General features: G+C 37.6%; 1 protein-coding gene and 1 long non-coding RNA gene across 5 annotated transcripts in view; one reads left to right on the forward strand and one right to left on the reverse strand.

Moving 5' to 3' along the window:
- The first annotated feature begins 6,461 nt into the window (after positions 1 to 6,461).
- Positions 6,462 to 11,979, forward strand: LOC118812901. The gene is made up of 3 exons (XR_005007589.1): positions 6,462 to 6,521; positions 7,836 to 7,971; positions 11,754 to 11,979. It is a non-coding gene; the product is annotated as an uncharacterized LOC118812901 (long non-coding RNA).
- Positions 11,980 to 14,254: 2,275 nt separating this feature from the next.
- The window catches only part of LOC118813351 (cyclin-dependent kinase 16), a 33,627-nt gene continuing 21,505 nt past the window's right edge, over positions 14,255 to 26,376 (reverse strand). For 2 of the 4 annotated variants that reach the window (XM_036578636.1, XM_036578638.1), the window contains 7 exons: positions 26,201 to 26,298; positions 24,809 to 24,914; positions 24,255 to 24,297; positions 23,990 to 24,080; positions 21,948 to 22,025; positions 21,290 to 21,407; positions 14,255 to 19,042 (listed from right to left, as the gene is read on the reverse strand). In XM_036578636.1, the coding sequence (XP_036434529.1) occupies positions 21,307 to 21,407; positions 21,948 to 22,025; positions 23,990 to 24,080; positions 24,255 to 24,297; positions 24,809 to 24,914; positions 26,201 to 26,298 (517 nt within the window). In that variant the 3' untranslated portion in view covers positions 14,255 to 19,042; positions 21,290 to 21,306. The remainder of the gene's footprint in view (positions 19,043 to 21,289; positions 21,408 to 21,947; positions 22,026 to 23,989; positions 24,081 to 24,254; positions 24,298 to 24,808; positions 24,915 to 26,200; positions 26,299 to 26,376) is intronic. The other 2 variants (XM_036578637.1, XM_036578639.1) reach the window with 1 other exon arrangement.

Genomic DNA, 26,376 nt, shown 5'->3' on the forward strand with positions numbered 1-26,376 from the left:
TAGTCCATCCAAGGCGCGTGGTGCAAAAATCAGTGCATTCCACACTCAAAAATGTGGGAAAGGTCAGAAGAGTCACTTTTGATGTGTGTCACATCGTGCACATTTGAGTACCACTACAGGGTAGTCTTTCCAAAAAACAATTGCTGGTTGACAAAAGGGTGTGGGACTTTGAGCAAGAACTGGTACGAAATGTTGACAGGGCCCTGCAATCTTCCGGTTTACTGAAAATTCAAGACTGATGTGTTATTTATTGTTATGCTTCTTTTTCTACTGTGGACTATCTAATGTACTAACATTTACTTTTACTGTTGAGTTTCCATTTAAACCAGTTTAAATCTACACTGTATAAATTATTTTGAATAAAAGGTGATTTCAAATTTCTGAATGGTAGTGCTTGTGTATTTTATGTCTTTATACTACAAGCCAAAAATAACACTATGAAAGTAGCCCAGCTGGCCACCAACGTCAAAAGACGTTGATATTTGGTTGAATGTTGGTCGTGACGTCGGATGACCAAAATTCAACATACACACAACGTCTAATTCCAACGTCAGATTGACGTAGAATAATGACGACAGCCGACGTTGATATTTTGTTGGTTTTAAGTTGTGATGTAAAGTAACCAAAATCCAACGTCTTCCAAACGTCACATGCCAACGTCAGATTGACGTAGAATACTGACATGCAGTCGTGAGGTATGGTGACCAAAACCCAACATCTATTTAACGTCATAACCTTAACGTCAGATTGACGTAACATTCTAACATCATTAGACGTTGATATTTTGTTGGTTTTAAGGTGTGATGTTCACTAACCAAGATCCAACGTCTTCCAACCGTCACATCCCAACGTCATACTGAGGTAGAAAACTGACATGCAGTCGTAAGGTATGTTGACCAAAACCCAACGTCTATTTAACGTCATAACCTTAACGTCAGATTGACGTAACATTCTAACATCATTAGACGTTGATATTTTGTTGGTTTTAAGGTGTGATGTTCACTAACCAAGATCCAACGTCTTCCAACCGTCACATCCCAACGTCATACTGACGTAGAAAACTGACCTGCAGTCGTGAGGTATGGTGACCAAAACCCAACGTCTATTTAACGTCATAACCTTAACGTCAGATTGACGTGACATTCTAACATCATTAGACATTGATATTTTGTTGGTTTTAAGTTGTGATATAAAGTAACCAAAATCCAACGTCTTCCAAACGTCACATGCCAACATCAGATTGACGTAGAATACTGACATGCAGTCGTGAGGTATGGTGACCAAAACCCAAAGTCTATTTAACGTCATAACCTTGACATCAGATTGACGTAATATTCTAACATCATTAGACGTTGATATTTTGTTGGTTTTAAGTTGTGATATTCACTAACCAAGATCCAACGTCTTCCAAACGTCACATCCCAACGTCATACTGATGTAGAAAACTGACATGCAGTCGTGAGGTATGGTGACCAAAACCCAGCATCTATTTAACGTCATAACCTTAACGTCAGATTGACGTAACATTCTAACATCATTAGACGTTGATATTTTGTTGGTTTTAAATTGTGATGTAAAGTAACCAAAATCCAACATCTTCCAAACGTCACATTCCAACGTCAGATAGACGTAGAATACTGACATGTGGTCGTGAGGTAATGTGACCAAAACCCAACGTCTATTTAACATCATGACCTTAACGTCAGATTGACGTAACATTCTAACATCATTAGACGTTGATATTTTGTTGGTTTTAAGTTGTGATGTAAAGTAACCAAAATCCAACGTCTTCCAAACGTCACATGCCAACGTCAGATTGACGTAGAATACTGACATGCAGTCATGAGGTATGGTGACCAAAACTCAACGTCTATTTAACGTCATAACCTTAATGTCAGATTGACGTAACATTCTAACATCATTAGACGTTGATATTTTATTGGTTTTAAGTTGTGATGTAAAGTAACCAAAATCCAACGTCTTCCAAACGTCACATGCCAACGTCAGATTGACGTAGAATACTGACATGCAGTCGTGAGGTATAGTGACCAAAACCCAGCATCTATTTAACGTCATAACCTTAACGTCAGATTGACGTAACATTCTAACATCATTAGACGTTGATATTTTGTTGGTTTTAAGTTGTGATGTAAAGTAACCAAAATCCAACATCTTCCAAACGTCACATCCCAGTGTCAGATTGACGTAGAATACTGACATGTGGTCGTGAGGTATGGTGACCAAAACCCAACGTCTATTTAACGTCATAACCTTAACGTCAGATTGCCATAACATTCTAACATCATTAGACGTTGATTTTTTGTTGGTTTTAAGGTGTGATGTAAAGTAACCAAAATCCAACATCTTCCAAACATCACATGCCAACATCAGGTTGACGTAGAAAACTGACATGCAGTCGTGAGGTATGGTGACCAAAACCCAACGTCTATTTAACGTCATAACCTTAACGTCAGATTGCCATAACATTCTAACATCATTAGACGTTGATATTTTGTTGGTTTTAAGGTGTGATGTTCACTAACCAAGATCCAACGTCTTCCAAACGTCACATCCCAACATCATACTGACGTAGAAAACTGACCTGCAGTCGTAAGGTATGGTGACCAAAACCCAGCATCTATTTAACATCATAACCTTAACGTCAGATTGACGTAACATTCTAACATCATTAGACGTTGATATTTTGTTGGTTTTAAGTTGTGATGTAAAGTAACCAAAATCCAACGTCTTCCAAACGTCACATTCCAACGTCAGATTGACGTAGAATACTGACATGTGGTCGTGAGGTATGGTGACCAAAACCCAACGTCTATTTAACGTCATGACCTTAACGTCAGATTGACGTAACATTCTAACATCATTAGATGTTGATATTTTGTTGGTTTTAAGGTGTGATGTTCACTAACCAAGATCCAACGTCTTCCAAACGTCACAGCCCAACGTCATACTGACGTAGAAAACTGACCTGCAGTCGTAAGGTATGGTGACCAAAACCCAAAGTCTATTTAACGTCATAACCTTAACGTCAGATTAACGTAACATTCTAACATCATTAGACGTTGATATTTTGTTGGTTTTAAGTTGTGATGTAAAGTAACCAAAATCCAACGTCTTCCAAACGTCACATGCCAACATCAGGTTGACGTAGAAAACTGACATGCGGTCGTGATGTATGTTGACCAAAACCCAACGTCTATTTAACGTCATAACGTTAACGTCAAATTGACGCAACATTCTAACAATGTTAGATGTTCATATTTTGTTGGTTTTAAAGCGTGATGTTCACTAACCAAGATCCAACGTCTTCTAAACGTCACATCCCAACATCATATTGATTTCGAATACTGACATGCAGTCATGAGTATGGTGAATTCGACATGACATTCTAACATTATTAGAAGTTGATATTTTGTTGGTTTAAAATTTCAGTGTCATGTAACCAAAATCCAACGTCTTCCACACGTCTTATGCCAATGTTGGTTTTAGGCCATGGTGTCAGAGTTTTAACCTTCATGAAACAAAATTCTAACATCAATAGACTATGACATGTTGTTGGCTCTAACTCAGACAGCAGACTGTTCTCGGCCGATTCTGGCTTACATCCGTGAGTGTTCGTTGACTTCCAGATAGATATTAGCCAGATGCTGGACAGCTGTGTATGGTTTTAAGTCACATGTACGTGTAAGGGCCACTTCTAGTGTGAATGTTATGGCCGATCAGTGTGGATGAAGGAAGAGGGCCACAGCACAATTAAGTTGCAGCAGACTTGTGCTCAGTTGATTTACACTTCAGTACTTTTGACCTATGTCTGACATGTCATAAGTAGCTCACCCAAATAGCAGACAGTTCTGGGCCAATTCTGGCTTACATACCCAAGTGTGGGCCAGAATTGGGCCAGATGCTGGACAGCTGTGCATGGTCTTAAATTGTATCTACGTTTAAGGGCCAATTCTGACATGAATGTTGTGGCCCAACAATGTGGATGAAGGAAGAGGGCCACACCTTTATGCTGCAGCAGATTGGCTGATTTACACCTCAGTACCTTTGACCCTAGTCTGGCATGTCATAAGTGCAATTAGAGTTCACCCTTTGAAGGTTAAGACCCTCATTTAATGAATTTTCCAGCACAAGTTCACCATTTTCATATGGACAAGCTGGCAGCTAGGTTTGAAAAGAAGGCAAATGGAAGAGTAATAATTGAATAATTTCAAATTATAAGGTTCCAGTATGGAAAATGAAAAGTTATAACTAACTTTCTAACAGTACCATTTTAGCATAACACTTGAAAAGCACAGGGTAGCTAGGTTAATGTAACGGCTATCAGCACAAGGTTTAGCTATATTACCCTTAATTGCTAATTCATCATGGCTAATGTGAACTTCTTCCTTAGCTAACGTTAGCTAACTACTCTGAGCATTTAAAAGGAATAGCCTGTGCTTTTTGAGTGTTATGCCATAATGGTACAGCGCTTTAGTTTGCAGTTAGGACATTAGCTCAAAGTTGGCACATTAACTTGGGTCTAGAGCGTTTACTCTGGGCTAGCACATTGTCTTGTGACAGCAGTAGCAGGTCCTCTCGTCTGCACACACATCATCCTTCTGTATAAGTCAGTAGAAGTACAAAATTTTTTAAAAATGGATGCTGTCATTGTTAAAATGAGGCAATATTTCCTGGTTCATATGAGAGTTCACTGCCAGGAGTGCTTTACATTAGTTCGACCTGTAAGTAGCTTAATTTTGATTATGGGTTCCTTAATGTTTGTTAGAACAAAAACTTTCTTGTTGTTACAGATCTTACAGTTGTGGAGTTCCTGCCTCATTATTCAGTTTCTGAAGTAAAACCCATGCCTTCCAGACAAGCTGTTATTGGAGCTCTGTGACTGCTTACAGTGAAACAACTACCAAAGTGACTGAGCATATTCAGCCTGTAGAGGGATCTGTTGGAAATGCTGATTGTGGTGTTATTCCAGATTACTAGGTAAAGGGATTTGTTGTACAGTTTGACACAAAAACTGTGTTATCTGGAAATCAGTTAAATAAGTAAATAATAGTTGAATGCATTTCCTCTTTTCTTAGGCATCAGGAAGTGGACAGGTTTTGATTTATCCAGCTTTGTATTTGTTTACTGTGGAAAAAAAATCCTCCAGTAATCATATGAATTATTGCAGACAGAATCAGAAAACATAGCTGTTTATCAAATTAAACCGTGAAACAGTGTCTCATACACAGTTGGCTTGATCTCATGTATGCATGTATTTTATGAAGGCACATTGAATGGGTTGACACCTATACTTCAGGGACATACACAAATGTTTTTTATTCCACAGACTGCTTAAGTATGATTTTTTTTAGACACGTTTGCCATCTCTGATTTAAAATAAAATGTCTGTGAAATTACATTTGAACAGTGCTCCAAGGTAGATGTCAGATTTAGCCTGTATTTCAGTGGCCTCTCCACTTTGCTCAAGAATGACCTGTCACAAAGGTGAAGCCTTTGTTCCTTCATTCATTTACTGTTTTTATTTATTTAACCAGAATCAACATGGAGTTTTCATTCTAAAATGGCTTTTGACACCTATTGATTATTAAGAAGAAATATTACTAATACTAATCACAGATATTACTAATATTTTGCATGATCTGCAATAAATGAATGTGGCATCCTGCAGTGCCACACCTGGTTGGGGACTAAAGTGGGTAGCCAAATCTGGCCCACACCTTTATATATACTACAGTATATGGGCCAGAGCTGGACCAGAGCCCTTAGTTCTACCCACTTTACAGTGTGTTGGCCAGATCTGGGCCACATTTATTAGTTCTACTCACTTTACAGTATATGGGCCAGAGTTGGGCTACATCTGTTAGTTGTACTAATTTTATAGTGTGTTGGCCTCATCTGGGCCACATCAATTAGTTCTTCTTGTTTTACAGTATATGGACCAGATCTGGGCTGAGGACCCAGCCAGAACTGGGCCAAAACAAAACTAAAGATGAGATAAATATTGCTAACTGGGAAGTCACAGTGTTAACTAACCAAAACCTAACATCTGCTAAACGTCACAGTGCTAAAGTCCTTCTAATGTGGGATACAGACAACTTTAGACCCTGGTATTTTGTGGGATGTCAGTTGTGGTGTTGGGTAAACAAAATCAGTCTGTCAAAATGTCACACATACTGCTGTTCAATAACTTAAATATATTTATACAAACATAAATATGGTTAAAATGTCATACCAATAAACTGTGATGTTACTGCTCTTTTAATAAATTTATCTCATGTATTTTCCTGCTGCATGACACGCACACAACCACAGGATACGAATTTCGGTGACAGCACTACAGAGCGACAGAGTGGCATGTTTTGACTGATTGGTCACTCAAAATTCAAGTCACAGTAGTTGCAGGTGATTGGGTGAGGAGGAGGAGGAGGGCGGGCGCCGTTTGAAAAACCGCGGCCAAGACTGAAGATTCGAACCGAGAGCGGTGGACACACACACACTGGGTAAGTATTCAGTAATTATAATTTATTCGGGTTGTACAGAAATGTGTGCTTTACTAAAGTTTAGTCGAGCTAATAAGTTTAGATCGACAGCCAGTAGCTGGGTTTCTGTTACCAGCTAATGCTAGCGCCAAATTAGCCCGGCAGTGTTAGCTAGCATAGCTGCCGCACTGTGCTGAGTCAGTGGAGGTAAACTGGGTTTGTGAGGCTCGGATGGGTTTGAAGTGTGAAGTCGGACCGTGTGAATGAAGCGCAGACAGGCAGGCGGTGCGGGTTGTCTGTGTTGTTTGTGGCAGTGTAAGCTGAAGCTAGCTAGGTTTCCGTTAGCGGCTAATGCTAGCGCCATATCAGCTCGTCATTGTCAGCCTAGCCAGCATCCTGTATCGCAGCGCTGGAGGGAAACTGGATCTGTGATGCGGGGTTTAGTGTGAAGCTGGTCCGTTTGGATGGAGCGCAGCCAGCCAGCCAGGCAGGCAGGTTGTTTGCACCGTTTTTAAAAGTCAGTGACGTGCCTGCAGCGCCTGACCCGTGTTTTACTGACCGGTTGGCAGCTGCTGTTTATTTTAGAGAGAGACACTCGCTCAGAGAGAGACCTCCGCTCTTTCTTGAGTAAGTTATTTTGAGAAACAGCTCCAGACCTAAGAGTTAAAGCTGTGAGCTGTCCTGTGTTCAGATTGTTCTTATAATACTGTGGCAGCTGCCGCTGGCTCTGGTTTTGGGAGGGAGCTTTAGAGGCGCGTTATGCAGAGCTGCGCAGCGGCTCCGCCCCCGTAAAAAGGGACGTTGTCGTGGTTTAATAATGTTAATGTTGTTCTGTAAGTCTAAAATGTATGTATGTGTTATTTGTGTTATTCTGTAGCCTCTCCTGTGTCTCCTTCTTTATCAAGACACCTTCATTACGACAGAAAGCCATTCAGTCCTCCGAGTGCAGCACCGACACCAGCGCCTTCCTTACATTAAACTAAACTCTCACTGAGAGAGGAGACTCTGTGTTGGGCTTTAGGTCCTGTTGTGCTGTTTGTTGTGAAGAATTGTTGTTTGTTTGTTTGTTTGTTTTTTGATTTTATGATTAGTTTGTGAAACTGTAAAACAAAGCAAATTTTTAGTGTTTGCACTGACAAAAACAAAACCAAAAACGAGAATTGACCCATTTTCCCATTTTTCAATGCTGGTTTTGAAATGACAGTTGAATAACCAAAAGATACACAGACTGAAAAGGTTTCTCTTCTTTTTTTATTTATTTTTTATTTTTTTGTAGTAGTAGTAGTATTGGTAATGCATCCCACTTGTGTGCATTTCTGTGATCTATCCCCCCAGGAACGCCCCTCACGTGATGTCACGGGCACGTGGGCTTGAAGTAAAAGCCACACTTATGTTCCAGAGTGAACAGAACAGCACGAAAAAGATCAATAAGGTCAAGATTAACGAGTGCCTTCATTAGATTGTGATGTCGGTAAGTTTACTGTTACATTAACATTTTATCATTTTATTTAGTTGCTTGAAAGTCAACAATACCCAACTTTCAGTTATGTTGTGCAAGCTGGCAGCACAACAATAACCCCTGCTGAATAAAGACCATTAGAACCATTAGGATTAAAACCTAATGGTTTTTGCCCCCTAATGGGAATTAGCTTAATATTTACCAATAGAGACCAATATTTTCCAAGTGAAGCATTAGAAATGTATCTGGAATCTGTCACTAGATCACTTGTTAAATCGTTAGGATCGTTTACATTATCAACCCATCAAGAAAAGCCAAAACACATTACAAACCCCCAAGAACCAACAGAAACTCTTAATGGTTTTGATTCATCAGGGACATTATAATCCACATTATAATCCATTATTGCGCATTAATTTAAATAATGCTTGGTGTGGAGCAGATTGTGTAGTACTGCTGAAAACGCTGCTAATAGCTACCATTAGCAATCATAGGCATTCAGACTGCAAGTTCAAGTCGGGGATCACAAAACCGTGAGACAGTACTCTATACAAATCATAAAAATCGGTACATTTGTGCATATTTTTAAATGCTCATGTAAAACATGTAAAAACAATATTAATTTAGAATGCGTAACGTCTTTACAAATACTGGTGTATTTTCACCATTGAGTCATATCCATCAATGAGAGAAGCCATTCTGCAGACATATCAGCCAATGAAAGTTAAGGGGGTGTTCCTGATGTGGGCGTTCTCATTTTATGGAAACGCCTTTCATTGCCGTTCGACACTATTGTTTGGATTAGCTTAGAAGTGAGCGGCGGCACTGACCTCCAAAAGTTGTGATTATCAGTATCAGCTGTATTTGTTTTCATTTGTATCATTACAGATATGGTTACAAGTTGCATGTTCTGAGTTCTGATGCACAGTGGGGTGGCTTATTATCATGAGGCATGAATTCTAGTTCTGTTTGATGGCTATTTAAGCAGTAGAACACTCAAGATCGTGTGTTATTGCATAATAATGTCACGGCTATGATTTGATATATGATTAGATTATCACAGCCGTGATGTTATTCGCTGTAACACCACCTTGAGTGTTCTATTGCTTTTATACAGTTTCTACAAAATAAACAAACAAAATAAATCAAAGAGTTTCATACTGAATATGCTTTAATACTGACAATACCTTCTGCCAAAAAGTAGTTCTACAACAAATGAGTTGTTGCTATGCAATGGTAAAATTCTCTAGACCAGGGGTTGGCAACGTAGCTCTTTTACTGCCCTGTTGCAGCCCCACAGCAGAATTAGATTTTTAGGTAAAAAAATAATACTCATTTGCAGTAAAATAAAGCTTTGCTGATCATTCAACACAGTTTAACAATAAATGGTCTTAAACACTGGAGTTAATGTATAACTAATTCACCCTTTAACCCTGAAGATTGGCGCGCAGACTGCTGGTCACCATATCAACACACAACAACCTCACCTAGCTAGTAGCTAACGAAAAGGCTGAGAGAGATTTAAGACGAACATTGATAATTTGGAGATGAATGGACTTATTTGCAATTATAATCACTCCAGCTGGTTTCCTGATATGTTTAATCTGTAACAAGAAACTGCCAAACACTAAAGTTGCAAAGCTGAAGTCAGTTTCTCATTCAGATTTTCCCATTCCACCTTAAATGATGCAGCAGTTACATTCTGGTACGTCAGGCATCATTTAAGGTGGAATATGAAAATTTGAACATGAAGCTGGCGAATGAGAAGCGACTTCAGCCTCATTAAAAAATCAAATATTTAGAGACATTTTTCAAAAACTATTCCTTTTGAGGAAAACTTTCCTGCTAGAGATGTGAGAAAAGCGGCTATAGCTGAGCTAAAGCTTAAAGCAGAGCAAATTAAGCATGTGTTTTCGTTTATATTATATTTTTTAGCCTATACTAGGACATTAGCACGTACTGAGACATATTTACAGCCAAGATGGTAAAATTGACATTGTTGTGGCTCCCAAGGTGGTTTGATTTTTGTCGAAAGGCCAAAATGGCTTTTCTCAGCATTTGGGTTGCCGACCTCTGCACTAGCTTGTTGTGCCCTGTGCACAGCCCAAGATAACTGCTGATGCTATAAAGCTCACCTTTTGTGGTACAGATAGAGCCATAGAACTGTAGAAATATCAAATTCTGAACCTTGATGTGCGTCTGCAGTCACACTCTTCTGTCCTAACAGGTTGCAGGTCCAATGTTATCTTAAAATCATCCATCTTATCAATGTCTCATTTTGTATGAGCACAAATACAAAACAACTAAGGTTTGCATGCATAAAGCCTGTAAACTTGTTACTTGGCAACACGTCAGCGGAGTGATACAGTTTTGCTGTGGAAAAAACAGTGCTGTTGTCACAAATATCAGCACGATTACAACACTTCTCAACCAATCAGGTCGGAACCAAATGTTGCATAATTATTATTAGTATATGGAACAAATGAGACTGTCTAATATAGTCTAATACATAACCGGTGTATACTGATAAATCAGTGTGATGAGTCAGTTATTAATCTCAGTGTTACTGAACTGCTTTGGGGGATGATTAAACTGAACAGTCTTCTGAGTAGTTTAAATGTTCACAAGTGATAAGCGATAGTGTTGTACTGGACTTCTGCATGCATTTGGCCATGTTACATATAACATTATTAACTAAAAATCATACAGCTACCCACGTTACTGTCAAATTAGCAATACAATAGATTTTATTATTGGGATATGGCAAATTTTTGGTGAAAGGGTAGCATGATTATAAGAGCAATAGTGGACTGAAACGGGCCATGAGAGCCAAAATAATGTTGGGAATTTTGTAATCATTTTTGCATTCATTTGAATAATTTAATTTTTTCATGAAACATTAACATAATTACATTTACTGCCAACCAGTAAGAGTAAGGAACAGTGTGAAATAAAAAGTACTGCAGAGGTTTTCTCAGATAATGTATATGTATTCCAAATGTTTTCTAAATACATTACTTTCTTAAGTATTGTAATGCGGGGGTTCTCAACCTTGTCCACCTCAAGACCCACCTGTTTATCACTAGAAAGCAGGAATGCCCACAAGATAACAAAACTGAACAGTTTTGCTTAAAAATGTAATTTTTGGGAAATTTTCAATACAGTGATATGTGGGGGGCTGCTCGTGCAATATGTGATGTATATCAGTGAACATGAAATATATAAATATATTTATATATTTTAACTGGTGATATAAATATAGAAATTAGCTGGTAAAGGAGTGACATGCACAGTTACACAGACATACACAGTCCATCTCTTGCTCAAATGTTGTTAAACTTCAGGAAAAAGATGTCAAGGTGTCATGAAAGTCTAACAAAAGCGAGAGCAAAATGGATGCTAACAGGCTAGCCTGCTGCCTAGCATTTCGCCTCGTCTATGTATTTGAAAGTAACCCTTAAAATAAAAAATGACAACAGTTTTCCCACAGTTATTTCCCACCCAAGTAGTCTGTTTCACTCGGAAATATGTCACGTTAAGAAAAAAAAAGCGTTTTGATTTCCAATTCAACTTTAAGAGCATTTGAGTGTGTAGTTACAAGTACCATCTTAATAGGCCGTTAATAATCCTAATTTTCTGCATTGCATATAAGAAGCCCTATCTTAGGCTAATTACTTACCTGCACCCTATGTCATGGTCTATTACAATGTTTGTTTTTTTTTAATTGGCTCCTCTGATTGTAGTCTGTAATCATCATTAGACAAAGACTGATTAGTTTTTCTTTGTCATTGCAGCTTCTGTCAAAAAGTGGTACAGCAAGGATCAGAACATATTTCCTGTGCCGTGGCAGACCACCTTTAACAAGCCCCTGGACAGTTTGGCAGTGGAGGCTACACGTCCAACCCAAAACAGTTAGGAGCACAATATGTATCCAATTTAACGATGTTTTTTTTCTGTTTCTTTGAAAAATGTTGTCTTTAGTTGTCTTACTAAAATAAATAAGCAAATGTTTTATTGGTACTTTTTTTGTCAGCTGTCTTATTTTGAGAACAATTATGAATATATGATATAATGAATATAATATGTAAGCATGAATTCATGGTTGAAGTTAGGTTGAATTCAAGTCGATGAAGAACGTTGGGTATTGACGTCAGCCTGAACAGCTTGAAAAAGGAGTCGTTGCTTTGTGTTTTTTGTTGTTGTGTGTGTGTGTGTGTGTGTGTTTAATTTTTTTATTTTACTTTATTTTTTTTAAGGTGACTTTCAGAAAGGCGTTAAGGTGGCCACAGCTAGGATGGGGCAGTCATGGTACAGGTGGTAGAGCGGGTTGTTCACTAATTGCAGGGTTGGCAGTTCAATCCCAGACACTTCCTATTGGCAACTGTAGTGCACTTGAGCAAGGCACCCAAATGCTCTGTCCGACGTTGGAGGTTGATGCACAGCCAACGCTGGGTTTTGACATCAGCCTGATTTTTCATTTGCAACCAAAATTCAACCTCTGTCCAACGTCGGTGATTGACGTCAAGCCAACGTTGGGTTTTGGCGTCAGCCCGATTTTCATTTTCAACCAAAATTCAACGTCTGTCCAACGTCGGGGATTGACGTCAAGCCAACGTTGGGTTTTGGCGTCAGCCCAATTTTCATTTTCAACCAAAATTCAACGTCTGTCCAACGTCGGAGGGTTGACGTCACACCAACGTTGGGTTTTGGCGTCAGCCCGATTTTCATTTTCAACCAAAATTCAACCTCTGTCCAATGTCGGGAGTTGACGTCACGCCAACGTTGGGTTTTGGCGTCAGCCCGATTTTCATTTTTAACCAAAATTCAACGTCTGTCCAACGTCGGGAGTTGACGTCAAGCCAACGTTGGGTTTTGGCGTCAGCCCGATTTTCATTTTCAACCAAAACTCAACGTCTGTCCAATGTCGGGAGTTGACGTCAAGCCAACGTTGGGTTTTGGCGTCAGCCCGATTTTCATTTTCAACCAAAACTCAACGTCTGTCCAACGTCGGGAGTTGACGTCAAGCCAACGTTGGGTTTTGGCGTCAGCCCGATTTTCATTTTCAACCAAAACTCAACGTCTGTCCAACGTCGGGAGTTGACGTCAAGCCAACGTTGGGTTTTGGCGTCAGCCCGATTTTCATTTTCAACCAAAACTCAACGTCTGTCCAACGTTGGAGTCCAACGTCTGTCTGACGGCAAATTGACGTCCTGTGCCTGCAGGGAGTATTTAGTTATTTTTCATCAGTACATTTTCTTCATGTACAAAATGTTAAAGCTAAAAATTTATCCAGAGAATTAAGTGGGAGAAAAAAAAAATCAGAACTGGTTTTGGGACTGGAAATTACTAGTCAAATGTACTTTCAGGATTAAAATAATTATATTAAATAGAACAAAAAAAAGAAAAGAAAAAGAAAATGTACTGCAGCCATCCTACTTTTTGTGGGGTTTAACATAGAACAGTACAGTAATAGTGTCATCAGTATCTAAAATATCTAGGCTAGCAGTGTTTGATAAAGGTTACCTACAGTGGAATATGCCACTAATTAAGTGAAATAAGCTAATAACAAAGTTAAATTTGTCTGTGGCCGAGCAGAATAATCATTTGTAAACTGTACATGGCATTTGAGTAAATACTTAAAAGAACTGGCACTTAAACCACACATGTCCAGGGACAACTTTTCCCACCCTGATAACCCACATTTAGCTGAAAAATTCACATCGTTGTCTCCAGATGTTTTCGTTAAGAGATCATGTCTGGCCGTGTGAGATTACTGATTTGCATGAGGATGTTGGAAGCAAAGTGGTAATCACCAATTTATGTGGATTTCCACCACCTAGTGAAAAAATTGTATTGCTCAAATGTTGCTCTTTTACACCTCAGGAGACTTAATGGTGATTCTCCTAAAGTTCCTTAGACACTTCTGGGCCAGATAAAGATTTTAATAATTACTCATAGTAATCACACAAGAGAAGGCTCTTAATCTTGAATGAGAAATGTTTGAGTTCATATTTTAGTTTTGTTGCAGCTAAACATTAGCCGTATTATCTCAGGCACAATGTGTGACTTTATTTAGACCTCACTTTAAAACTCAAGAGGAGATGTGAGATTTCTCAGGAGAAACATCTGAGCAAATATCTAAGCAAATGTCTCCTTTGTCTTTCCACCTGATCTCATTGTTGTCTAGAAGGAACTCCAGTGATATTAAGAAGACCTCTTTTTTCTTTTCTTGTCTTTTCTTTTCTTTTGTATATTGCACTTGAATGTGTAAAATAATTTCCAAAGAACACTCCCAAATATTTTACAGGTATTTTATTGGACATGGCATGTGTACTCCAATGTTTGAGCAGCTAGGCTACACAAGTGAGGCGTATGTTCTTCCTTAAAGGTGTAGTAGTTAAGATTTCTTTATCACAATATCAATACATCATCATGACAGATCAGTAGCTACTGTAAAAATGTGCTAAGGCAGTATCATCTCACTCAAATGCCTCTGGTAGATGCACATTATTGTTTGAAAACAAAAGTCACACAACTGTTCCAAATCCTGAACATTTTACCAGAAGACCATTTTGTAGGCTTGTTCTTGTTACTAAGTGAGTCTAGCTAGAACTAAAATGGACACTCACTGCATGTTTGACTGTCTTAGATCATGAAAGGAGTTGGGACCTTTTTCCAAAGAACAGCTGCTGTAAAACAGATGCCAATCTTACCAACTACACCTTTAATCTGTGGCTAAATACATAATTTATCTTTTCTTTCTTTGCTTAAAATGTCATCCTTCACAGGTGATCAGAAGGCATTGGTAGACTTTTGCAGGATCTTGGTTAAGGTCTCACTTTGGGATAGACAGCTTGCTTTAACTTTATCTAATATCTTGACCATGTATGCTAATGTTGTAAAGACATTTGCAATTGTAAGTTTAGTGTACACTCTTTAAAAAATAAAAATTCTTTTAGAACCATTTTTGTAAATGAGATGATTTATAATGAATATTGAATATTTCAAGTTTGAAGAACCTCAATGTAATGCTAAGGTTCAATTAACTGGCTTATTGACATTCAGCTCTAGGAATTAATGCTTTATCTGGAGTTTTTTTAAACATTAAAAAGGTTCTTCACACTCACATCTCATTTCCAAAAATGGCTCTTTAAAGAACTGGAAGGCTCTTTATGGAAGCAAAAGTGGTTGTTATATAGAATTGCTGCAAAGAACCAAACCTTCTGTTATTTTTAAGAATGTAGTTGAACAGAGGGGGTTAATTGAGAGTTTTCCACTTTTATGGTTGCACCTTGATTATCATGGTACATCTCATAGGAAATCTGAGGAGCTTAATGTATCCAGCATTCCTAGTGCTCAAATAACTGTTTCTCTCATGTAATTATATCCAAGCTGTTTTCCACCTGCTCCATCTACAAAACCACAGGTCAGGAATTAGACATGTTAATATCATAATAAAGACAAAACTATATTAAAAATGTCCTATGCTTCAGTAGTTTGTACTCATGGGCAGTAAGGACAAAAGGTGTCAAAATCTAAATGCCACCCTTAAAACAAAGGAAATTACAGTGTGGATGACAAATATTTCATAAAGCCACAATTTTGCAAGTGTGGTTGACCGCACGGAATATACAAAGGAATGAGCGAATGAGCCTAATCAAATGAACTCATAACCCTGTTCTTGTTTTTATTTCATTTCAGCCTTAGTTTATACATCATCCTTCGGCTCCAGGTCCTTGTCAAAGATTTTATAAGGGAACTTGTATATTCATTTGTTTTTAAATAGACTGTTTAAAGAACTCATTACTGAACTAATTTGTTATTGTGAACTGATAAATTAGCCAGTCTCTGAAGCTCTTACAGATTGTGAAATTTACATTCAAAATGATGTTGCCTGCTTGAAAAAGTCTTCTGAAAGCCTAGTAATGAAAGGGACTAAACACGACTAATTTAGTTGTTACTGTGATTTCAGCATAAGCAGTCATGGTAGCGGTCATCACACATTACTGCAGATTAGACCTTCAAATTAGACATAAGAGTTAAGAGCCAGTAGCCTTAATCAAACAATCGATCTTGTTAAAAAGCCGAATGTCCAGCTTTGAAAGGAAGACATGATTTTAAAACAGTACAACAAACAAACAAATAAACAAGCAAGCACTACTAAAACTGTTTAAATGTTCAACATTAAAATGGAATTTCATTGTGTCTGAAGCTTAGGTTTTTCTAAAGTGCTGCCCTCCTGGCTACCTTATTACATCTGTAAAAGTTCTACAAAAATAAAATACAAACAAATAATCAGATCAACTGAACTGAAAGCATGTACGTACAAATGTCTGATTTCTGCAATAGTTACAGTCATAAACGTAATGTGTAGAGCAGTGAAACATATGTTTCATTACATTGAGTGGTAAACATAACATTTTCAATAATTCAAGTAAAGGTTAACGGTCATAAACAAATTACCTTAGCCTTCAGAACCTTCTGTTCCTAATACAAAATAAAATTCATTTTAAACTTTAGAAAATCCGTCGCTCATAATGTGACCCACTATCATGGGCGAAGGACTAAAATATACAGCCTAATAATTCTGTATGGAAGGGGATACACTTCAGACAGCTGTAAACACATTTAAAGAAACATTACCAAATCTTAAACATGCCGAAAATACAAATACTCTTTCTTTCTTCCTTCTCCTTCACACTTTGACTACACTCTCCCTCCTTCCCTCAGTACAACATGGCTCTAGCCATTTGTAAACCTGCAAATAAATAATAAACCTTCAATCTTATTACAGTCTCATTTACTTTTCCTGTCCCCACTTAGAAAATGCCATGCTATACTCATATTCTAACATGGTTATTGTTCATCATCTGTTACAAGGTTACAAGGAAAGTATTAAAACATAAAAACTTGGGTGAAACTCCATAAAAAAAAAGAAAAGAAAAAAATCATAATTTGGCATTGTAAGCTTTAGTATAATGAACATGTCATTGTTAATTTGGATTGAAAGGGTTTAGAACTGTACAGTCACCATGCACATACTGAGTTTTACATATTATATAATTGTAAGTAATCTGCAGTATCAGTAAATCGCTGCACAGCTCCAACCCAACTCAAAAATTTGGAAGGTGACCACTAATTAGGACTGTTCACTTTGCAAACTTCATTTCTTCTCTAACACTTTATCCCCTTGCTTTAATAACAGCGGCAATCCTGTCAGGTATGGATTACACCAGTCTCTTGAGACCTGAATTTCTGTTCTTTCTAGCTCACTCTTTCACAGACTAGGTGCATGTTTCATTCAGAGTTCCTTGTGCCTGTTTCAGCATTGGACTGAGGTCTGATGATATTGCTGGTCAATCAGTGTCCCAGTGTTCCACCATGTCTGTTGAACCAGCCACATACAGACACTAAAGTTGTCATCATGGAAAGTGGGAACGTTAACGCTTTGTTCTTCTCAAACATCTTAACCAATCCTTACTTGTCAAGTTTTGAGCTGTCATTAAGGCAAGGGGATGCCTAAACAAGCATTAGAGGAGAAATGATGCATGTGACTAGTTTTTTGTCTTGGAAGCTTGCAATTTAGTGTATATTTGTTTTTTTCATTTTTTTGTATTGCCTGACAATATTATTAGCAATGTAATAAGTTATTGCAAAAGAACAAATCTAACACAGTGTTGTAAGAGGATATCTATCAGCTTGTAGAAGTGTAGTATGTGTGCCCATTCTATGGCTTCGAACTATGAAGGAGTCCATTTCCTGATTTTCATTTCATCAGACTACAGCATCCAGAATCCTTGGCTATGCTATTTGATCACGCAGTGCTACGCCACTGCACATAAATCACAGTACAGATTCTGTTTTTCCCTCAACAGTGATGGAGAGGATGAGGAGATAAGAGATAAAAAGATTCTCCACTCAATCAGACATTAACAGCTGATGTTTGGATTGGTTGAGAGGGTGAGTCTATAGCTTGTGTTGCACCAATATTTTCACCCACTCTTCAGTCTTGTAACACCCATGTCTGTCCTGACACTTAGCAGTGTAATACCTTTGTTCTTTCAAAAAGCATGCTAGATTAATCCATATTTTCCTGTTTAGTACAGTCTACAGTGTTCATAATTATATAGTGCACACTACAAAAGACGTTCTTTCCTCAGAAATTCAGTGTCAAGTCTATATCTTCTTTCGGGTTGCAGTCCTCCGAGGTGAACCACTAGTTATATCATATTTACAGAATACAGCCTGAGCTTAACTTTCATAAGGTGCCAAAGTTAGTTCATAACAACAGGTGAGACAGGTGGTCAGGGGTTTTAGAGGATTACTGCAAATATCAAAAGGCAACATAACGCAGATATACATACAACAAACTCCCAACCATCATTTCCAGCATGCCGATACACGCGCAAACATGGGCAATACTGGGAGAGGAATGTTGGATGTATGGACTGGAATGAGGTACACTGTGACGTATACATGAGGCTTGTAGAGTGTGGATAAGAGGTCTGAAAGTGTGCAGATAAGAGCCTGGCTTGTGATGTGATAAAAGATAAAAAACAGTTTAGCCTCTTGTCTGAACATCTAAAAACAAACAAACCAACAAAAAAGAAAAAAAAGATGCCCTTTCTGTATTTAAAATCTCCTAAGATTTCATCTGGTTGAACTGGGCCTGGATAGACCACACGTCTAGTCACGAGTCCAGAGTCTCCTCTTCCTGCACTACATCAGAAGTCTCAATGAAGACAAGAATAAAACCTATGTATCTCTGTGAGCAGCCGTAGATACTCCTCATGTTTCATCATGAGTTGTACTTGTGTTGTAAGTGTTATTCCTCGCATTTTGAAGTTTCTAATCCTTTTTCATGATTGTGTAGTGTAGTGAAGATTTCCTCTTAGCGAAAGTCTTAGCAAACATTACTTTCTCGTTCCTTCTCATGGTGCAAAGATTCAGGTCCTCTTTCCTTTGTTGTATTCTTAGGTTCTTTTGCTTTTGATGGGGTGAAGTCTTCTGTTTGTGCCTTACGTGCGTTGACATTAGCCTCCTTCTTAAAACAAAACACTCTGTCGGCGGGACTTCCCCTGGGCTGAGGCACAAAGAGAGACAGAGAAGAGCAGAGCACGGGGAGAAAAGATAAATATCATCACATTTAAAAGAGAAAATTACTTCTTCTCTTTTGTCAACTCATTCATTTGAAATTCATTTTAGTTTTTCAATACTTTAATATTTCTCATAACTCATTAAAAAGCTTTCATTCTGCAACAAACAAAATGCACCCCATCCACTCTGAAACTCAACAAAACAAAAGTTAAAGCCAGAACAAAATAAATTATTGACTTAGTTAAGAAACCACAACAGCTCAAACACTGCTGCACACTAATTATATTATATGGAACGCTAACAGCTTATAACAGCCACCAATACACATGGAAACATGAAGATATTCTTGAATGGACTTCATGTACAGTACAGTGCAAAAGTCCTAGGCCATCTGAGAAAATGCTATATAAATCTATTTATCTGGGCAGTAAGCATTTATTTGCCCAAAACACTAGCGTAAACAATACATTGTGATTTTATGTGCATGTGTGTGCGTATGTGTTAGGTTAACCATTTCCAAACCTCTTCCTGCGAATGCGCAGTATTTACAATTAACATCCAACACCTAGTTCAGCTAATCAATCCTTTGAATTAAATAAGGTGTGCTGTTGAAGGATATCCATGCAATGACTGAAGATCACTGGAGAAGTCAGAAACCCAACCTGTGTTCTTCTAATTTTTTTTTACATTTTACTCTATTTATTTTTAGTTGTATTTATTTACATTTATTTATTTAATGTTAAATAGTGTTTTTACTGGCAAAACACACTTAATGCAAAGGTAAATAGTTTTAAACAAGTTTCTTGGCTGCTTAAGACTTATGACTTGCATTCCATTTCACAGAATCTTTACTAGGATATATTCCAGCTAGGATACAACAAAACAACAATGGTGCATTATTTGTAACTATATCTGTTACGCTAAATGTTCCAACATGGTTACATTACGAGTGCAGATTTGATTTATGGCGCATAATTGTTGGAGCTTTTAATGGAGCAGTCTTTTGTGCTGGAAATATCTACATTACATTTGAAAACTACCAGTTATATCTTCTTCATAAAATATATAAGACTTATTTTGAAGCACTTTCATTGATACAAATATTTTGCAAGAAATGAAAAGAAGGAAATTAGAAAAGGCTCTGCTGCCATCTTGTGGCTTACCCAGGCTGACAATTACTTCTTCTTCTTCCTCTTCATATACTTATTATTATTATTATTATTACTAAGTGCCATCAACTCCTTTCTGACTCCTGGCGACCATGTGGATAGTGTTCCAGCAACAATTACGCATAGCCTTTTTTAGTTTTGATCACGCTTATATATTCAGAGGGGTTTATGTTGCTGAAGAAGTTTCAGCATGTAAGAGTATTTATGCATTGTAATAAATTATTTTTGATCATAACAAAACTGAAGCATACAAGTCTGCAACTCTAAACTGTTTGCTCACATCATCTTACAATTAAGTAAAGTATTCCAAAAAAAAAAGACAATTTTAATATAAGCCAGGGGTGTCCAATCTTATCCACAGAGGGTCAGCATGGCTGCACGTTTTCACTCCAACAAAGCAGGAAGTCACCCGATGAAATGTTTGAAGATAAAGGCCAACTGATTAAACAAGTAGATTCAGGTGTGCTTCAGCTTGTTTGGAGCCTGCAGCCACACCAGCCCTTTGCAGATAAGATTGGACATCCCTGATATAGGCTAACACTAAGATGATGCCCATACTTATTATAAAAATAGGTAAAAGGAAATAACAAAAAAAAAATTATTCAAATTCAAATTTAGCAGCACTAGTCGGGCCTGGTTGAGTTGGGTCTCAAAGTCGATGGTAAGGGGTTGGTTCAGGCATTATTTTTCATGCTCATGCATACCCTTAATAAATGCTATGCCCAAACTATAAATAAAGGGTTTTGTTCCAAAATGCACGATAATTCTCATAATTACAGATAGAGAAGAAAGCTGAGCCTGTAACCTTGAGCTACCCTTACTTTTGAAAATAAAAAGGGATGTATGTGGGTGCACACCTGAAAGAGTATATTTACTGAGCTGAGGCTCTTTGATGTGAAAAAGAGAGAGGGACAGATTGAATAGCAATGTATAGAGGAGAGAAGACAAGAGGTACAATTAAGGGTGTGACAAAACTGAAGGCAAACATTAAAAAGACACTGACAAAGAGGACTGAGACAACTGGGACGAGAAAGACAGGGACAGAAGAAAGAGTGTTTATTTACCAGAGTGGTATAATGAGTCAGCCAGTAGAGGGGGAAGAGGGGGCAGGATGCAACGTGGGTTTTGCTCCTTCTCTCTGGAAATATTCCAAATGCGTGGGACCCATCTTATGGGGCATCGCTTTAAAGGGCACGTTGGGCAGAGTTTTAGGAAAGGAGAGATAGAAAGTGGAAAGGGTGGTGCAGAGAAGCATAAGAAACACGTTTTGAGAGAGAGTGACAGAAAGACAGGAAAACACAGAGAGAGACTCTACAGTGGATGACGAATGTACAAACAGCACGTATTTTAAGATGAAGCATGACATATTGAAAGCGTTTGTCTAGATATTTGGGCCAGCAGCTTAACCATGATGTAAGTATGATGTAGTCAAACATGACTCAGCATGAGATCAGACACAAAGCATGGCTGACACAGTAAAGAGAGAATGTGATTTTCCTTTTTAACTATTTACTTACAATGTCCTATTTTTCTCTCACTTTTATCCAACTCTCAGCGCAGTCTCTCACCTGTCACATCAGCATGATCCATGTGGTATGGCAAAGGCTGCATATATCTCCAGATGCAAGGAAATCAGTGCATCTTTCCAAGCTCTACCAGACAGTCAGCTCTGTCAAAAACATGAATGCACTTGAAGGAGAGTTCTGAGTTAGCCAAACTCACCTGACTCTGAGTATGCTATAGAACGTTTTCCTGGGTCCTTCTGAAGCTGGATCTCCTTCACAGAGAAGATGGAGGCAGCTGGAGAGGAATTCAGGACAGAGTCAGGAAAAAACAGCACAAAGACTTTAACTTCATGTGAACTTGAACTTCTTCATTAAAGGATGTGAACACTATGCAAAGATATTTCAAGGGCCCATGAAAAATCCTTTGCGTATATTGAAATAAAAGAGTTTCAAGCATTGTTACACTTTCAGAATGTGCTGTTTCCTTCCCAGTCCAAACAGTTCACATTGGGCATGTATATCCCGACTACTTTTGACATTCGAGTGTCCATAAGAGTTCACGAACAGATATCTGGTTAACTGTGGAAAAGGAAAGAAAAACGCCACCAAAAAAAGCATTTCGGCTGAAATACTGTACAGCTGTGGCGCACCTTTGTACAAAAATGCAGCATCATGCAGAGCATGATGGTATATTATTCAAAAATAGCCAAGGGAAGTAGTTTTTTGTGTAACATAACCAAGTGCCTCGAATGAGATAAAACTACAGCTAACCAGCGCAGCACTGGATACTAGTGGACACTTGTAATCTTTTACAGGTGTTTTCTCCTCTTCAGTGGGTGATGTGCCAACGTTCGCTTGTCTGAGAAGTATATTTCAGCTATTTGTGGACCTAACACCAGCCTAGAATATTTAGTGTTAAAAGCCACACATAGCCTGCTCAGTCACATCATCAACATGTTTTTTTACTCCACATTATTGGAGCCTTATTGAAAACTGAAGAGATAAAACGTCCTCAATTAATTGTTTATAAGAGACCAGGCAAATAGTACTTGTTGATAGAAATTAGAAAGAACAGCATGAATTGTCATAGTTACAAACTAAAATAAACTCCAACCCTCCCAACTGAGAAAACGCATGAGAAATGAAATTCCAGATGGTCTAAATTAAATGACTAAAATTAAGACCCCATTTACTACAACAGTTCATTAGTTCTTTTCTAATTATGTATTTTAATTTTCAGACACAATTATACAGCAACTGATCCATCTTTTCACAAAGTGTTTTTTATCAACATCCGAGGAAATAGCTGCACTAGAAATACCCTCTGCTTTGGAGAGCTATATCCTGCTCTTACTAGATAAAATTCCTCTGCATTGATTGTCATTGATTAAATCTCTTCTAAACTTTCTGCAGCACACAAAATTTTAGCTTTCTGCTTTTTAGTTATGACTATTTCCTAGGTCATCATGTCTTTGACTAGAATGTGACAAATATAGGGCATCTCACATTTTTGCAGCTGCAATCAGCTCACATTAATTAATATTCAGGGGAAGATGGGAAGCTTTTGAAAATACATGAATGACATCTGGGAAGAGTCTTTTTAAAAAAAGCATGGATACAGTCAGCTAATAGTGGCTGAATGGTTAACAGAAAAAAATATGGTGAAATCAGGCACCCTTGGCATATATCTCATTTGAATTCAAATCCAAGCCAAATTTTCTTTTAAAATGAACTCATGTTTAATTGAGTCATCATGCACTAAATCTGCATAATCCAATTAAATAAAAAATTTTAATTATTTAAAAATTATTTTTAAATTAATTAAATAAAAAGTCAACTACAAGCTGAATATTTTACGCATGTCTTTCATAAACCCATAAATAATAAAAAAAAATAATAATAGCCAAAATATTGTAGTGTAAGAGGCAGCTAATCAGACACTAGTTGTCAATAAGCAATAAGTCTTTTTTGGATTTAGGAATAAGAGTTATTGTACTATGTGATAAAGTAAAGAGTGCCATTATTAATTCTTTCACAAAAAAACTTCTAACCAGAAATGGGCCAAATCTTCAACAAAGGTCTAATAAAACTCGGATATAATCTCTTCCACCCCAGGGAATATTTTTCACACTATTAACAGAATCTATAACTTGTATGAGGGAGATAGGACACTCCAGAATCTATGCAGCTGAATCATCCAATGCATTTTTTACACCCCTAGCATGAAGTATGATTCAAATTGTAGTGTTTAATACTTACTGTCAGACAGTCGCTGCACTTGCTCTCCCAGACTCCTGAAGTAGGGGTGTCTGAGAGCGTCTTCTGCAGAGATACGCCGCCTCGCCTCAAACTACGCACACAGACACATATCCAGGGACACACAAAACAGGAGTGAATTCCTGTGCTGCTCTACTGGCATCCTTAAATCTGTGGTCATTATGGTATCTCCCTCAATTCTATATTACCATGGCTCAGGAAATGGTTTTCAATGTAATTTTTAATGTATAAAGTAAATCCTACTGACCTGCAATAGCTGATTAATTAAGTCATGACCATCACTGTCTATCCTGTAAATAAAGAAGAAAAAAGTCAGAAATGTAATAAGACACTGCATGCATATGCACCTATATACAAACGTCATTGTTGCTGCAACGAAACCTTGTAATTTCTGCTGTTTAAACCACTCTTCTCCTTTAAGAGCAAAGTTTCTCAATAAAAATGGTGTTCCGAATGAGCTCACATGCTCACTCAGAAAATACTGCAGTGCATCCAACGCTAAATGTAAGCCTTGTGCATCTTATATATGGTGACAGAAAATACTGCAGCACACAGAAAGCTCTGGTACTACAGTGTAATACATTTTATTATAGCCAGCGCAGACATGCATGTGCCGTAATTCCTCTGGTGGCAGATTTAAACGATTTATGTAACCAGATTTTATTTCAAGTAATCTCAGATCATTTCTGGTGATCCATCCGTCATATAATGTTAACACTACATAAAGGACAGCTGGTGGTATGAAATAGTATAAAAATGAAAATAAATGAAATTCGGAAAAAAAAAATGTTATAAACTAACCTGGGTGCGTGATTGACAAGAGGTTCGGCACGATATCGAGGGAAGTTATAGGTCTTAAACTCTTCACTGGTACTGACCCCTGGCCAGGACTCCTCAGTAGGAGTGCCTGGAGAACATGCATATAAACACACAGACAGATATCAAATAAAGGTGAATATAAAATCACTCTACAAAGTGCAAAATAATGATCATCAGATGACACTAATCTAATACCCAGTATCGCTATCATTTCCTGTCAACAAATCTGATTTGATTCTGTAACAAATCTATATTTAAATATCACAGAATTTTTAATGCAACATAAAGCAAAGTAGATCATCTGATAACAGTCTCAGACGTGCTGGCCACTGTTGTTAGAATTATTAATTTGAAGGAAAGCATGCTTCTTCAAGAAACACAGTGGGATCTAAAAGTACTGAAAATAGCTTTTTCCATTATTATGAAGTTTAAATGAATAAAAATTCCACCGTGGTCTCAGACCACTGTAGGTATAAGAAATATTGTTGAATTAAAAACGGTATATAAGGTACACAGTATTTTAAAATGTAATATTTTAAAAAAAGTTATAATATTTCAGTTATATTTCTTTGATGCTGTTGAGATATCCTCACGTGTTTACTGAGGAATCTAAAAATTTGTTTCCTGTGGGTGTGTTTTGGTTGTAGCATCGGTTTGAAAATTGTCTGCCCTTACACATTACACAAAAACAACAGTCTGCAGTTGGCATTTTTGCATGTTAGATATCTTCTGGCCACGGTAAGCTGTGAAATTTTGTATACACTCACAGTGTGACATTTGCTTTTTTGTGGATCAGTTTTAAAAGAATATAAAAAACTGCAGTTTTGTATGCCATGCTGTTAAGATATGTTTTTACCGCAGTAGCAGTTTGAGTATAATATTTTCAGATTGCAATTTTAAATGTAAAGTTTAGTAGTTTTAAAATAAAAGAAATCATACATATTTATCATGTTGACAAATATACTAATATTCAAGATTTCAGTATTGGTACTGGAAAAAAACAGAATGACCTAATCAGAATGTTTGAAAACATAATGGTTTGCTATTTTTCCGGGGTGGATAATTTGCATCCAGTCAGCTTGGGAGCAGCTCAATTTACAGCAAAATTTCAAGTGTGGCTGGTGCTTGTTTGTGATTATATGACAAAAATTAACCATCCAGATTTGTTATTGAGGAAGATAAAGTTTTTAAAAAGCTTTCCGTCTTTCCAATATCTTCAAGTAAGTAAATCTCAGGGTTTGTATATCACCTGCATTGGTACTTGGATTATCCACACAGATAACCCAAGTTCTTTGCCTTTGTGAGGTAAGTGATATTGTGCTAAATTTAATGAACAAAAAATTAACTACACATACACAGGCAGGCAGCTCTTACCCAGAATGCGAAATATTAGATGAAGTTCATCCTCCACTGTAGATCCAGGAAAAAGAGGCCGTCCTGTGATCATCTCATAGAATATACAACCGACCCCCCTACATGCAAAGATAAATAACTGAATGTGAGATTTTAGCGATTATTCACATAAAATGAACCTACAAAAATAAAACAAC

The sequence above is a fragment of the Colossoma macropomum genome, unplaced genomic scaffold (assembly GCF_904425465.1).
Source record: "Colossoma macropomum unplaced genomic scaffold, Colossoma_macropomum, whole genome shotgun sequence".
NCBI classification, from domain to species: Eukaryota; Metazoa; Chordata; class Actinopteri; order Characiformes; family Serrasalmidae; genus Colossoma; species Colossoma macropomum.